The sequence below is a fragment of the Heterocephalus glaber genome, unplaced genomic scaffold, assembly GCF_053883595.1.
Source record: "Heterocephalus glaber isolate CG9 unplaced genomic scaffold, H.glaber_assembly_v1.0 deba00001608, whole genome shotgun sequence".
Classification (NCBI taxonomy): Eukaryota; Metazoa; Chordata; class Mammalia; order Rodentia; family Bathyergidae; genus Heterocephalus; species Heterocephalus glaber.
The window spans coordinates 33,557,693-33,572,145 of NW_028258379.1; the positions used below are offsets into that span (position 1 = coordinate 33,557,693).

General features: G+C 53.5%; 1 protein-coding gene across 4 annotated transcripts in view; it reads left to right on the forward strand.

Annotated features, from left to right (window-relative positions):
* Positions 1-14,453, forward strand: part of Syne3 (spectrin repeat containing nuclear envelope family member 3) — a 78,221-nt gene that overhangs the window by 24,000 nt on the left and 39,768 nt on the right. Inside the window, exons 2-5 of one of the 4 annotated variants that reach the window (XM_087195521.1) lie at positions 32-61; positions 379-548; positions 4,557-4,642; positions 9,707-9,864. In XM_087195521.1, the coding sequence (XP_087051647.1) occupies positions 4,636-4,642; positions 9,707-9,864 (165 nt within the window). In that variant the 5' untranslated portion in view covers positions 32-61; positions 379-548; positions 4,557-4,635. Of the gene's footprint in view, positions 1-31; positions 62-378; positions 549-4,556; positions 4,643-4,687; positions 4,707-9,706; positions 9,865-14,453 lie in introns of those variants that run through there. The other 3 variants (XM_004837010.4, XM_021244703.2, XM_087195520.1) reach the window with 3 other exon arrangements.

Genomic DNA, 14,453 nt, shown 5'->3' on the forward strand with positions numbered 1-14,453 from the left:
TATTGGCTGTTACTTTTTTTTCTTTTTACAGAGCTGGGAATTGAACCTAGAACCTCACTAGGTAAGTGCTGTACTTCTAAGTTACACCCCCAGCCCTTCTTAAATTTTATTCTGAGACAGGGTCTCACTAAGTTGCCCAGGCTGGCCTTGAACTTGCCGTCCTGCCTCAGCCTCCGTGTAACTGGGATTACAGGCGTCCATTTCTGTGCCGGGCTGGCTGATACTACTGTCAGTCCTGGACCCAGTATTTTTTGGCAGGCACAGTGGACCCTTGACTTACAAACTCAATTTGTTCAAGAGGGCTGGTTGTAACTCAAGTTGGTCAATTGAAGGCTCAGGCTCCTCTACACAGCCTTCAAGTCTCTCTCCTGTACACAGGCAGATCTCAGTGTCCTCGGAGAGACAATGCCCAGGATTTCTCAGTTAACCCCACACAGGAGAGGATGCTGTCATGTTCCTTCCAGAACTCTTTAAGAGTTAAATCTGTATCTGAGACCATCTGGAACCACAAGCAACGGACATTTGGTTCCTAACTCAAGACTTTGTTCGTAAGTTGAAGCTAAAATTCCCGTCGTAACCCAAGTTCGTATGTCAGGCTGGTCGTAACTCAAGGGTCCACTGTAATTTGCTTCTCCGAGCCTTGGTTTCCCTCTTTGTAGAATGGGACAAATAATACCAGCCACGTGACAGTCACTCTGGGAAACTGTGTGCTTTAAGGGTGCTCCCTAAGGGCTTTGCTCCGTTCTGAATGGGCTTCCCAGACCCCTGCTTATCAAGCAGCATCACAGTGTTGGCTGAGTCCCGAAGAAGTGTGAAATTGCCATTAGGGTAGGAGTTGAGGCAGGCTGCCCCAGCCTGGTCCTTTCGGGGCGTCAGCCTCTCCCCAGTGCTGCAGAGCTAAGCGGGGGCTTCATCCTGGCCAGGCCCAGCAAGATGGGGAGGGGAGAGGAGAGGATCCAGCCGCAGAGCCGGGTCCACTGTGCCTCCCTGGTAGGGGCCGGCCCCAAGGAGTGCCCTGTCCTCCCTGAAAGGCCGGTCCCCGGAGGCCAAACCTCAGCGTGGCTGTGTGCTCTCGGCCTGGACCGGGGCAGTGGGAGCTGCGTCCTTTGCTGTCCTCACGTGGCAGCCCAAGCAGCCCAGCCCGGGGCCCTCACCTCCGGTCCTCCTGTGCCCTGCTGTGCCCATGGTCACAGCCCCTGTGGGCCACATCACCCGGGCTCCTGGCGGGCCACGGCTAGGTCCCCAGGGTCTCCTCTGCTCTGGTTCCTGCAGCTTAGAGCCCCCAGCCCAGGACTGGCAACGTCACCTCCCCCTTCTTGTCTCTGGCCTCATGGTGGCAGATGTCTGGGGTCCCTTTCTCAGCTCTGTCAGCCCCTTCACGTGCCTCTGGCTCATGGAGGACACAGCGGGTTTGCTCCGCCTCGCAGGACACTGACTGCCGGGTGCCATCCTCCCGGGGGACACTCCTGTCAGTCGCCCCCTGGCGAGGGGTGGACCTCACCTGGAGGTCGTGCGTCTGGCTTTGGAATCCAACAGAACAAGCTTCAGACTTCGGTGCTGAGCCGGCCGGCCCGGCCGGGGGTGGCTGCTGTGATCTCGGGGTTCTTGCTGGGGGCGGCTCTTGTCCGCTGGGCACCTGTCACCACGCAGCTGTTTTCCCTGTCTGCCCCATCGGCTCCCAGTACCCTGAGAGGAAGACACCACTGCTGTCCCCGTGGTGGGAAGGGGGCTCTGGCAAGGAGCTCGATGGGGAGGAAACCTGGTCCCGCCCCACCGCCTCCAGCCCGGATGCTGGGGGGCTCAGTGGGCCACACTCAGGCTGGCACCTAGCCTGTGAGGGCTTCTTTCCCTCCCGGGTCTTTCGAGTCTTCAGCCGCACACTCCTCTGCGGCATCTCAGCTTCCTGGGTTCATGCCAAGCTTTCCCCACACTGCTGACCACAGTGGTCAGGCTGCAGATGGAACTCTGGGAGCTTCCTGACAGCCCAGCACAGCCTCTCTGCACCCCTGGGCACTGCCCCATCTGTGCCCACTGGCCTTGCCCACCTCCCCCGATTCCTCAGTCACCCCAGCCGGTGTTTTTTGTTTTGTTTTTTGGTACTGGAGGGTGAACCCAGGGCCTTCGCTCTGAGCTACATCCCCAGCCCTTTTTATTATTTACTTCAAGACAGGATCACACCAACCCACCAGCTCCTCCAGGTGGGACTGGAATTTGTGGTTTTCTTGCCTCAGCTTCCCAGAAGGGCTGGGACTACAGGCAGCTGCCACTATAGCAGGGTCCCAGCTGGTGGCTTTTGACCCAGATTCCGTTCTCAGCCTGTGCACTGCCCCTCAGCAGCTCCGTCCTCTGCCCCAACCCATTTCCTACCACCAGGAAAAGCTCAGCTGCTCTCTTCTGCCCACCGCCGCCTGTGATAACCGAACTGCACTGAAACTCGTGGCTGCGCTCCTCTGTCCTTCGCCAGGCCAGGCCTGCCTGAATCAGAGGGCCGCCTCTTCTCATTGCTCAGGGGACGGCAAGGGACACAACCAGCCCCAGGGAGGCCACTCAGGGGCCTGGAAAGGAACGAAGCTTTGTTTTCCACACTTTTTCTTGCCATCATGTTTGTAAATGCTTAGAAAATACATAGTCCTTTTGGGGGGAGTTATCTTATTTCTTTATTAGGTAAACAAAGTTAATTCTAGGTGATTATCATGCTAAATATAAAAACATACCATAAAACAAGCTGGGTTTTAGCGGTGTACGCCTGTAATGGTGGCTACATGGAAGGCTGAGGCAGGAGGATCACAAGTTCAAGGCCATCCTGGGAAATTTAAGCGACACCCTGTCTCAAAATTTAAAAAGAGAAAAAAGGGACAGGGGGAGAATGGGATGAAGGTTAGTGATAGGGTGTGTTTGCCCCCCGAGGCCCTGGGTTCCATCCCCAGTGGGGGGGGGGGGACAACAAACATTCCCACATGAATGTGAATTTACTACATGACATTCATATTTTATTTATATTGTAATTGTTTTCTTCTTGCAGTGCTGGGGACAGAAGCCAGAGTCTCACACATGCTAGGCCAGGGTTCTGGAGCTGCAGCCCCAGCTTTGTATTGCAAAACTTACTGAAGTAGAACTAAAGGACACAATAAGAAGATATTGAATTGCTATTTCAAGAACTGAAATCTACGTGAATGTCTTGAATAACCTCTTAGAAAACTATTTAAAGGGCACCTAAAGTTAATTCTCAAGAATGAAAAAAAAAAAAAAGAAAGTCAAAGTTAGAGGAAAAGCAGAGGGGAGCTACCGGGGGTAGAGGTAGGAAGACGCAAGTCACAGAGAGCCTGGGCAACTTTTCAGACCTTGTCTCATAAAAGAAAAACAAAACCAGAACTCGGGGAAAAACTAGCGGAAAAATATTTTACATGACTTTTAAAAATCACAGAATATATGTAACCAGTTTACTTAAAATATTTTTGGAATCCACCAGATTTGTCAAAAGTTTTCTTTATTCAATTTTATTTTTTAATTAAGAGGAAATAATTGTACATATTTATGGGGTACAGGTCACTATTTCAACATTGTATACGAAGTGTGCTGATCAACTCAGGGTAACTGACATTTCCCCTTGCTTGTCCCTTCTATTGCTGGGGAGTGGGAGCTCCTTTCTTCTAGCTCGTCATAAAACAGACATGAAGTTACTGTGACGATCATTGCTTTTTACATGCTGCCTCCATTTCACCAATCTAAAGATGAAAATTGCCGGGCCTGGTGGCATACTCTTGGAATCCCAGTACTCAGGAGACCAACGCCAGAGGATCCCGATGAGTTCAAAGCTAGCCTGGACTACATAGCAGGACCCTGTCTTGAATGAATGAGTGAATGAATGAATGCAAATGCACCGAAGCTAAAAGTATTTTTTTTTCCTCACCCTTTACATAGAATGTGTGGGCTGCTATGTAAGTTCTCAGACCACCCCCTTGGATGTGGCTCAGGGAGTGACCAGGACTGCCAGCCTTGGATGCCGAGGATGCTGATGGGGAGGCTCCCACAGGCACAGCGGGAGCCAGGCCCAACCAGCTCGAGGCAGTCTGAGGACCGAGGCCAGGACCAGGCTTGACCTGAACCTCGAGAACACAGGCCCTCTCAGCTTGCCCCCCGCAGTCCTCAGAGAGCCTGGCTCAGTCCACTCACTGCTGTGACAGAGAACCCCAGCCTGGGAGGCTTGTGAAGAACAGAGGTTCATTTTGGCTCTCGGTCCTGGTGGCTGGGTGGAGAGCATGGCACGGGCTGGGCTGAGGTAGTTCTAACTCGAGGAGCTGAGGGCAGCAGGTGTAGGGCTGTCCTTCCTCACCGCCTGGGCACGGCAACCAGCCCAGCCTGCAGGAGGCCCGCAGGAGGCCCGCAGAGGCATCCGGGCTGAGGTGTACATCTTTTAAAATGCAAAAGCCTGCTTTATCTTCACCTTTGCCACTTCCCCTGCCGTCCCCACTTTTTTCTCTGTTGGCACAGGTCTCCCTGAGCACACCTTCAGGTTATCTTCAATAAATGTAACTGCTTTTTCTTTTACCATTAAGGGTACACTTGCAGTTCTTTTCTGGCCATACACAAGAACCTAGAATCCATCGCTCAGACCCAACACACGGCATCAACTGGATGATGGGTGTGTGATACTCATCGCTGGATTAGTCCACAGATGGGCTTATGGCTGGGTGTGATGTTTGGAGGTGAAGCCTGGAGGGAAGAGAGGGGTCACTGTGGGCATTTATCCCTATATATATATATATATATATATATATATATATATATATATATACATACACCCCTCCTCCTCCCTTGATCCGTCTCCATTTCCTGCCTGTCTGCCATGATCTCTCTCTGCCATGCTGCTCTGTCTTGGAACAGCCAACTATGGACTGAATCCTCTACAACCTGTAAGCCAAAATCAGCCTCTCCTCCTTTAAGAGTTGTGGGTGTCAGGTATTGGGTCTCAGTGATGAGAAAGTAACTAAGACAGATTTAGGTCCTGAGAGCAGTGGGGTCCTTGCTGTGGTGCTGCCTGGTTCAGAAGTCTCTGGCACTGGCTTCTGGGAAGAGTTTGGAAAGATTTAGGGTTGCCTACTGGGGAAGCATCCCTAGCATACTGTGAGACACGCTTAATGGAGATTTGGGTCGGAGCTCAGAAGACCAGAATGCTGATAGAAATGTAGCTGGTAAACACCAGGCTCAGGCGGTGTCTGTTGGGAAGGATTCTATTGGCAGTCGGACTCCAGGCCATATTTGTTATGCTCTGGTAGAAAATTGGTCTGCATTTTGCCCATGTCCAGAGACATTGCAGGAGACTGGCATTAAGGGTGGTAGACGAATTAATCTGGCAGAAGAAATTTCAAGGCAGTCCATTGTTGAGGTGGTAGCATGGATACAGTTGGGATGTTTAGTCAGCTCTGTGTTGAGAATCAAGAGCAAATGGCCCAGCAGAATGATTTTAAAAGTTTTGAGTTTGGCCAGAAAGGAAGCTCCAGTAAAGTTGGGACCTGCAAAGATGGAGCAGAGACCTTGGTTGCTGGAAAGATTAGCATTAAAAAGATGAAAAATGCAAAAGGCCTCAGCTACCGCTGCAGCTGGCAGCAGACCTTGGTGTCATCCACGTGGTGCTAGTTTTACAGGCATGCAGAATGCAAGAGTTGTAGGGTCAGGAAGGCTTCCACCCAGATTTCAGAAGGAGGCCTGGGAGGCCAGGCAGTGTGTCTCTGAGAGGGCAGTGGGTGAAGCTGTGAGTGTGAAGCTGAAAGTGCCGTGGAGACCCCAGAAGGTTGGAGAAGCCAGGAAGGTGGGTTGTCTGAGGAAAGCTGCAAGAAGTGAGAAAAGCCAGCCCAAGAGAGAAGCCAGGAGGGCTACAGCCATTGGCAGTGTCTTGGGAGTAGAGCACCTCAGGAAGCCCTTTGGAGTTTAAATCTTGCCGCCGATTGTCCGGGGTGCTGGCCATGGAGCTACAGGATCTACTCTTTGCCCTGCTGGGTTTCGGTCTTGTTTTGGCCCCATTCCTTTCTATCCTGTTTCTACCTTTTGCAATGGGAATGTTTGTCTTGTGCTATTGTATGTTAGAAGTGTTTAACTTTCCATTTGTACAGGGGCTTGCAGCTAAGAATTTGCTTGAAATTTCAGAGACTTTGGGCTTGGGCTTTTCAGCAGTGCTGACACTGTTAGGACTCAGGCAACTCTTAGAGACGGACTAGATGCCTTTTGCATAAGAGGTGCGCATGAGTCCTGGGGGACCTGGGCTAGAATGTTGTAGTTTTTATCCCGCTGTCCTCCCAAAGCCTCATGCACTCATAGGTGGGACTTTTGGGAAGTGGCTGGATATGGGCGTGTGATACTCATCACTGATGGGCTCGAAGCTGGGTGTGATGCTGGGAGGTGAAGCCTGGTGGGAGGAGGTGGTCACTGGGGCACAGCCTGGAAGGGCCTATGTCCCTCCTCTTCCCTTGATCTCTTTCTGCTTCCTGCCCTGCCATAATCTCGTTTTCCACTGCTGTGCCCCTCTGCCATGGCCCCCTCCCTTGGAGCCAGCCAACTATGGACTGAAACCTCTACAAACTATGAGCCAAAATAAACCTCTTCTCCTTTCACTTGTAGGTTAAGGTATTGGGTCTCAGTGACAAGAAAGTAACTAAGACAGATTTGGAATCAGATTTGAACATGAGTTTCCTCAGGGATAAACCGGTTCAAAACCATACACTGTTGACCACTTTGTCGTGCACAGATGAGGAAACTGAGGCCAGTGGGGCAAAGGCACTTGCTCAGAGTGAATATCTTCTTTATCTTTTTTTTTGAGACAGGGTCTCACTATGTAGTTCAGGCTGGCCTCAAACTTGTGGAAATTCTCCTGCCTCAGCCTCCTGAGCACTAGGATTATAGGTATGAGCTACCATAGCCATCATGCCTTGTTTGTTTGCTTTTTAATCTATCAATTTCCCTCTTTCTTTCTTTTTCCTTCTTTCCTTTTTTCTTTCTTTCCTTTCTTGTGGTACTAGAGATTGAACCCAGAGCCTTTGCACTGAGCTACACCCCCAGCCCCTTTTAATTTTTTGAGACAAGTTCTTACTAAGTTGCAAAGTCCCCCAGGCAACTCATACTTGCAGTCCTCTTGCCTCAGCCTCCAGGATTAATCTGTCAAATTTTTAGACTTGGTTTGGGGTCAGAGTCCCCTCTCCTTGGGGTTAGAAGGCTCAGAGCAGAGCTCCCACCTGGGGCACTGATGGAGCCTAGAGAGAAGTCGGGAGCCTGTGAACTTGGGTAGGAAACCAACAGGTCCTTCTCACTACTCAGTGCTAACCGACCGACGGTGTTTCCTTCAGCTCCTCAGAAAGCGCAGCAAGGCAGAGCCCTCCGGTATTTGAAGCCCCTGCAGCACTGTCATATTGTTAGGTTGCATCACAGTTGTTGACCATCAACCCAGCTGTCCTGAGAGCAGCTTCAAGTGTGTGCAGAGCGGTGTTACAGTCCCATGTGTGGCGCTGGGTGGGCAGAACTGGCCATGAACCCCAGGCCTCCTGAGCCCTGCTCAACCTCAGGCGCCCAGTGGTAGCTCGGTCTGAAGCCCAGCTGAGCCCACCCCCACCCCCACCCGCTGGAGCACCGCTCTGACTGCCATACCCTCTGGTCACCAGGCCCCAGCCCTGCCAGTTGTGGGCATTGCCAACAAGGGGCCCATCCACAGGCTCAGAGCCTTGGATCATGGAGCCGCTCCCCCATCTGCTGTCTGAACCCACAGGTGCCTTTCTGTCCCTCCCGTCCTTGCTTTTTAAGAATAAAAGCAGGACTTTGGGAAGCCCGCAAGGACACACACTAGAGAGCAGTTAGGAGTCCCAGTGAGCCAATCTGAACGCCCACACATACGATGCTTCAGAGGCAGGGAGTGGCTGTAGGCACATATTAAGTTGTCAGAAAAACCCAAACAAGGGCCGAGGATTTAGCCCAGTGGTTCCGCCGCCTGCCTCGCTAGCACAGGGACCCTAGTTCAATCCCCCGTACCAAAAAAAAAAAAAAGAAAAACCCAAACATCTCTGAAAGAGAAATAGAAGGTGAGGCAGCTGCCTTCCAAGGCCCGGGTCGGCTCCAGCCCACTCAGCCCAGCCGGCCACGCCCTCTCGGGCCCTGGCTCCCTTTGTCTTCTCCAGATCTGCTTTGAAGGATCCAAGCCCAGTGCAGCCCAGGGCGGGGTCCAGATTCCCAGCCAACGCTTGTTGAGCAGCCAACCCACTCGGGAGAAGAAAGGGCCAACTAGCAAGCTAGCCAGCTCTCAGAAAAGGTTTTATTTCCTCCCTGGGAAGTAATGATCATGCTTTCTGGAAAATTCAATAGAGGAAAAGAAAATGAGAGAACACTTCTCCCGCCAGTCGCAGACAATCGTCCTTAATTAGGTGCCCCCTAAGGCCTTCGTGTCCCCCATGCCAGGGAGAGAGGCTGCAGGGCCCTTGGGAAGAGCCAGGCCTGGGGTGGCTGGGCCAGTGCCTGGTGTCCCTGGCTTTCACTGTGTAACTGGGCCTTCTAATGGCAACATTTCCCAATTTTGTCCATAGGCAGAGTTTTAGTCATTATTGATGTTTCGTTTTGCTTTTATTTATTTATTATTATATTTTGGTACCGGGGATCAAATTCAGGACCTTGTGCTTTCGAGGCAGGCGTGGTGCCAGTGAGCTAAATCCCCGGCCTTGGTTTTGCTTTTAGTAGGTGTAGACTTGTGACTACCAAGTGTATGACATGTAATTTTGCCTCATCTTTTGGTGTTATTCTATCCTCAGTGGTCTTCGTGGCAAGTTCATTGTACGTTTGTGTTTTGTTGGCAGCATCGTGCTCTAGTGTGAGTGTACCCTAACTTGCCCAAGGGACCTTCTGTTAATGGAGGTATAGGGTGTGACAGCCTTGCTTTGCCCTCTTGCACAAGACAAGGGGAGTTTCTTCTGTGTGTTGACTTTATACCCGTGCAGAGCTCTTCCTCCTCCGGCAGTGAGGGGCGAGGCATCCGGGGAGGCTGGTGGATTAGCCAGACGCGGTCTCTTCATGTAAAATGCAGATATAAATAACTTTAATCCAAAGCAGGTTATAGTTACTGTGGGCAGAAAAGGAACAGATGTGGAAGACTTGTGCCCTGGCCTAATGGGACTTTAAAAAATCACACGAGAACTCTGGGCCTTGGCCTCCACAGCCCCGGGGAAGGCGAAGCCTGGCCGTCCGCAGAGGGGGCTGGTGTGGGCAGGTGGCCTGTGCCAGCCGGCAGGTGTCACCAGAAGCAGGAGGTGTGCATGGGCTTCATCGAGAGCCCCTGAGTCTGTGACTGCAGCAGCCTGGAGTGCTGAGGAGCGGAGGGAGGTGGGGCCCAAGCGGGCGGCAAGAAGGGTCAGCACACCAGAGCAAGCTATTTGGGTGAGGCTGGGGGCGGCATGCACTTGGCCAATACCACGAACTGAGTTCCTTAGGTTGAGGCCTCCTTGGTCCCCACTTCCTGGTTTGTTTGGGCCTCGGACACCCCAGCCAGGGTGCCCTGAGAGCCCCTTAGAGGCAAAGCAGAGTGGGCTGAGCCCGGGTAGGAGTAGAGGGGAGCGGGAGGCGGGGGGCGAAGGAGGAGGAGGACGAGGATCTCCCAGTCTGTCCCTGCTGCGTGGCTCGCCATGCTGGGAAAGCTGTCAGGGACCTGCCTCTGCCTGACCCTGCTGTCCTTCCCCAGCCCCTGCAGGTGCCATGACCCAGCAGCCCCGAGAGGGCTTCGACAGGAGCGTGCAGGAGACCCGAGCATGGATGCAGGCGGTGCAGGAGCAGCTGCAGGTCAATGACAACACCCAGGGGCCCCTGGCGGCCCTGGAGGCCAGACTGCAGGAGACTGAGGTATGCAGAGGCCCTACCTTGACCAAGCCTGTCCGTCCTCCTCTACCTTGGTTTCCTGCCTGTTCCGTGGCAGGGTGGATAAGCTGTGTGTTGCAGACCCTGACCTGTGCCCAGGTGTCCTGGGGGCTTTGATCAAATGAAGATGCTGGCTGGGTGTGCTGGTGCACACCTGTAATCCCAACACTCAGGAGGCTGAGGCAAGAGGGTCATCATGAATTTGAGGCCAGCCTGGATTACATAAGGAGACTCTGTCTCAAAAAAGAGAAAAAAAATCAGGTGCACTTTTGGCCTGGGTGGGTCAAGGGTTGAGACAAGCATGTGCTGCTGCTGCTGCTCTCTGGCCCGCGCTTCTGCAGTCAGGGACCAGAGCCCATCCTCAGTCCCTCTCCTTCCAGCAGGGCCACCTGTGGAGCCAGGAGGTCCCCAGCCCTGCTGGCCCCAGCCTGCCTCCCATCTCCTGCCCATGTGGCTGGGCCCCTGTGGCTCTGGGTGGCCTGGGGCTTCCTGCAGGGCAGTGAGGAGGGGCTCTGCCAGGCCACAGGAGTGACCTCTGATTTCCTCCAGACCCAGGGTTTGACCTTGAGCTTCGAGGCTCAATGCCTGTGGTGCCAAACTGACAGGAAATACTGGTGCCCAGTGCCCAGCCTTGCATTGTGTTGACCCTGCCTGAGGGTGCCAGAGATTAAGGACAAAGCACAATGAACCAAGAGGCAGAGACTTGGATTAGAATTTCCTTGCTGATGCCAGAGTGCTGTGTTACCTCCTCCGAGCCCCTGTCCCTCTCTGGGCCCCAGTTCTCCTGTCTGTGAGTGAAGCCGCTGATTTGCACTCCCCTGGAGTGGCAGCTACTCAGAAATCCTGCTGTGACAGGTCACTTCCTCCTGGTGGTGAGCCTGGCTTAAGCAAGCGCTAGGATGGTCCTCAGGCAGAGCTATTTGTGGATCAGGCACAGAGGGAGTCCCAGGCAGTGACCTGCAAGCTGGTGCCCGGCTGCACCTTCTCCCTGGGGGAAGTTCTGTGTGCCTTGATGTTTGAGCATCAACTCGAAGAAGCACGCGCCTTGCTCTTTCTTGCTTTGACAGGGCAGGGAGCCTGGGGATTTAGCGCAGTGCACAGCCCTGGCTTCAGGCCCTAGCATGAGGAGAAAGGGGGTCACCCGGAGAGGGCATCGTGCCTGGGAGGCAGGTTCATGGAGGCTGAGCGCTGGACTCTCACTGGCCGAGTGCGCCGGAGCTGTGTCATGGCTGCGGCTCCTCCGGGAGGCTTCCCTGGCCCCAGGAGCTGTCATTGCTCCGGGGATGTGACCGCTGCTGCCTGGAAGGAGGGAAGCAGACCCGAGGGGAGAACTTCCTGGCCTGCTTGCCCCGGCCACTGCCCAGGCAGGCGCTTGCTGCTTCAGATGCTGGGGACAGGCCGCCTGCTGCCCCGGTCCCCGGCAGTGGGGCCTCCAGCTACTTACTCTCCCAGCTCATGTCTTGGTCCCAGCCTTCCCAGGGCTCCCCTCGAGTCCCGGCCTCCGCTTCCTTACCAGCTTCCAGGCTCCCTTCTGGTCAGGGCTGTCCAGATGTCCTGGGGCCTGGCTTCCGGAAGCCAAGTGACCTCTCCCTAAATACGTCTTGCTCCTCTGCCTGTGCCTGCCTCCTCCCCGATGTTCTGCACCATCTCTAAGGCTTGGGGTTGATGCCACCTCCCCTGTGGAGCCCTCCTGGATTTCACAGGTCCCTCCTTGAGCTCCTGGGAGGCTCCTTTGTCCACTCTTTTGGCTCTCGTGTGTAGCCCTTCCTCTGCCCAGCCCGGAAACACCTGCTCCATCTTGTTCATGCTGGACCCAGTGTCCAGCCCAGTGCTTGCTGGCGGCCCCTAGTCTTGGCTGGGTCGAGGAGGAACCCCAATTAACCCCATTTCTCTGGCTTTTCTGGGTGCCTCATTGGCTGCTTCAAACCAGGATAACTTACAAGGCCCCTACGCACACTGCTTCCCAGGCGGCTGGGCATCCTGGGCTTTGTCCTTGCTGGCGCTGGACCCTGGGCAGCCCAGAAGGGTGCAGTGGCTTCTCAAGACCTGGCCGGCCTCACAGGTCCCAGGCATACAGCAGGCATCCCACTGTTGAGATTTCGGGACAGGTTCTCTGCTTCCGCTCAGGCTGGGCTTGGAGTTCTGCCTGGCCCCTCTGGCCAACTCCTCTCCCTTTGCTGGGAAGCTTCAAACTCACTCGCTTGAACAGGGGAGAGGCTGTTGGGGCCTCTCCTGTTCCCTCAAGTCCAGCCAGGGCCTCCCTTACGAGGAGTCAGGAGGGCAAAGGTGCAGGGCCCAGGGGTAAGGGATCACACAGTGGACCCAGGCTTTGGGGCAGGCACTGTACTGGGGCTTCCAGCCAGAGGTTGAGTTTCACTTCTGCCCTGCGCTCCTGGCTCGTGTGACTGTTCCAGCCACGTGCCTCTGAGCTTAGCTGGGAGCCGGGTGCAGGAGCCTCCCTGGCAGCTGTGGGGACTGCAAAGCTGATGGTTTATGTGGGTCCCCAGCACTCTGGTTATTACATCTGGAATGACTATTGTGCCCAGCTTGCTAGCAGGAGAGGAGAATGAAATCTTCACAAGTCTGAATCAGATACGTCATCCCCTTAATTATTACTGTTACAGTTATTAATTTTGCATTACTGGGGATTGAACCCAGGGCTTTGAGTGTGCTAGGTAAGTGCTCCACCACTAAGCTACAACCCCAGGCCTTAACTTATTTACTATCTCCCTGTCTATCTGTCTGTCTGTCTGTCTGTCTATCTACCTACCTACCTATCTAAATGGGACAGGGTCTTACTATATAATTCAGGCTGGCCTTGAACTCTCAGTGATCCTCCTGCCTCAGCCTCCTGAATGCTGGGGTTACAGATGTGTACCACCACTCCTGGCTTCTTTGTATATTTTTGAGACAGGGTCTCACTAAGTTGCTCAGGCTGGGTTTGAACTTGTGACCTCTCTGTTTGGCTCAGCTACCCCAAGTAGGTGGCATCACAGGTGTGCATCATCGCGAAGTTTTATTCTTAATCGTATTAGATCTCGCCCTGGACGGCATGAGATTCAGCATCCACACCACAGGGCCCTGCTCTCTGTCATGTCTGGTGCAGGTGGGCGGTGGTGCCAGGCCCAAAGTATTCTGCAGCGGCCCTGGCATCTTATTCTACATTGGCCACTGTGGCACTTTTGTCTTCCACACCACCATTCATTTCGGAGAGGGACATGGGGTCCCTCAGGGACCCTGCTGCATCTGCCGCGTAGCCATCCAGACCTCTTTCCCTTCCTGGGCTGTCTCCTCTCTGTCCGTGTCCCCACACCCTGTGCACACAGACAGGAAAGAGCTCGTAGTTCTGATCCTTGCTGATACAGAAAAGTTTTGAATAACTTAATAGACTGAATATTAAGGTAGTTGTAGAAGCAAAATAAGTAATGTGTTCTTTTAAGATTTGCTTTTCCTATAACTCCTTGTTTAAGGTGAGCATTATCTGACTAACTGGTAACTTCATTAAGCTAACAAAGTCACCATGCCAGGGTGAATTTATAATGTATATGTGCCTATCTTGTGTCTGTGACTTGTAAATAGGAATTGGAATTGTATTTACACATCAAAGACCACTAGGGATGAGATGATGGCTAAAAAGGATATAAAAAGGGAAACGCTGAACAAAGGGTGCGCGGATACTGACCAGACTGGTTTCTGGCATTTCTGCCTGCTCATGAGAAGAAATTTTATTATTTTATCTGAATTCTGTGTCTCTGTGTATTTCTTCCCGAGATTTCTGCAACCTTGCTAGTGCAGGTCGTGAGGTCGCCCTCGCTGTCAGCCATACCGTCCTTGTCCACAGTAACCTTTAGCACACACAGTGGCAAAGGCTGTGGCCACTGCCCAGCCACAGATCATCATTGCTCAGCAGTCTCCAAAGTCTGCATCCGTTTTAATCAATATGATCTTGGAAATGAATGCATGGGGCCAACATAGCGGGATCACTGTCATGGTCTCGGGATGAGAAAGGGAGCCCCACAGCAGTTAAGTGAGCTGTTAGGGGCCACAGAGCTGTCGGGGGGCAGCATATCAAGTGGAGGAAGGAGAGACAAAGCCAGGACAGCAGCAGAGGAGGACGGCGAAGTCACCGATGGCCGCGCAGTGGGCAGTGGCTGTCCTGACTGCAACGAAACCTCCCTTCCTCCGTTTCATACAACTTGAGCATTTAGGTCTGGCGACAAAAGTCACCCAGGATCGGGAGCTGAAGCCCACTCATACCTGACCGTGGAGACCAGGCGTTAGCTGCCGTATGCTGGCGCTGCCGCAGTAACAGTGACAGTGACCAGAGCTGAGGTCAGAGACCTGCTGTTTGTTGGACCTGGAGTTGGTCTTGGTCCTCCAGGAAGCTGAGGCTGAGAGGAGATAAAAAAACACAGGTGTTTGCTAGGGGAACACCCAGGAGAGGCCGGGCCAGAGAGGGCAGAAGGGCCCCCCGGAGGAAGCGGGTGCTGATGGGAGCCCTGCAGGCACCCATGGGATCCGATGGGAGTCCGGCAAGGCCCAGGGTGTCCTTGAATTAGTCATTCGTTGGGACC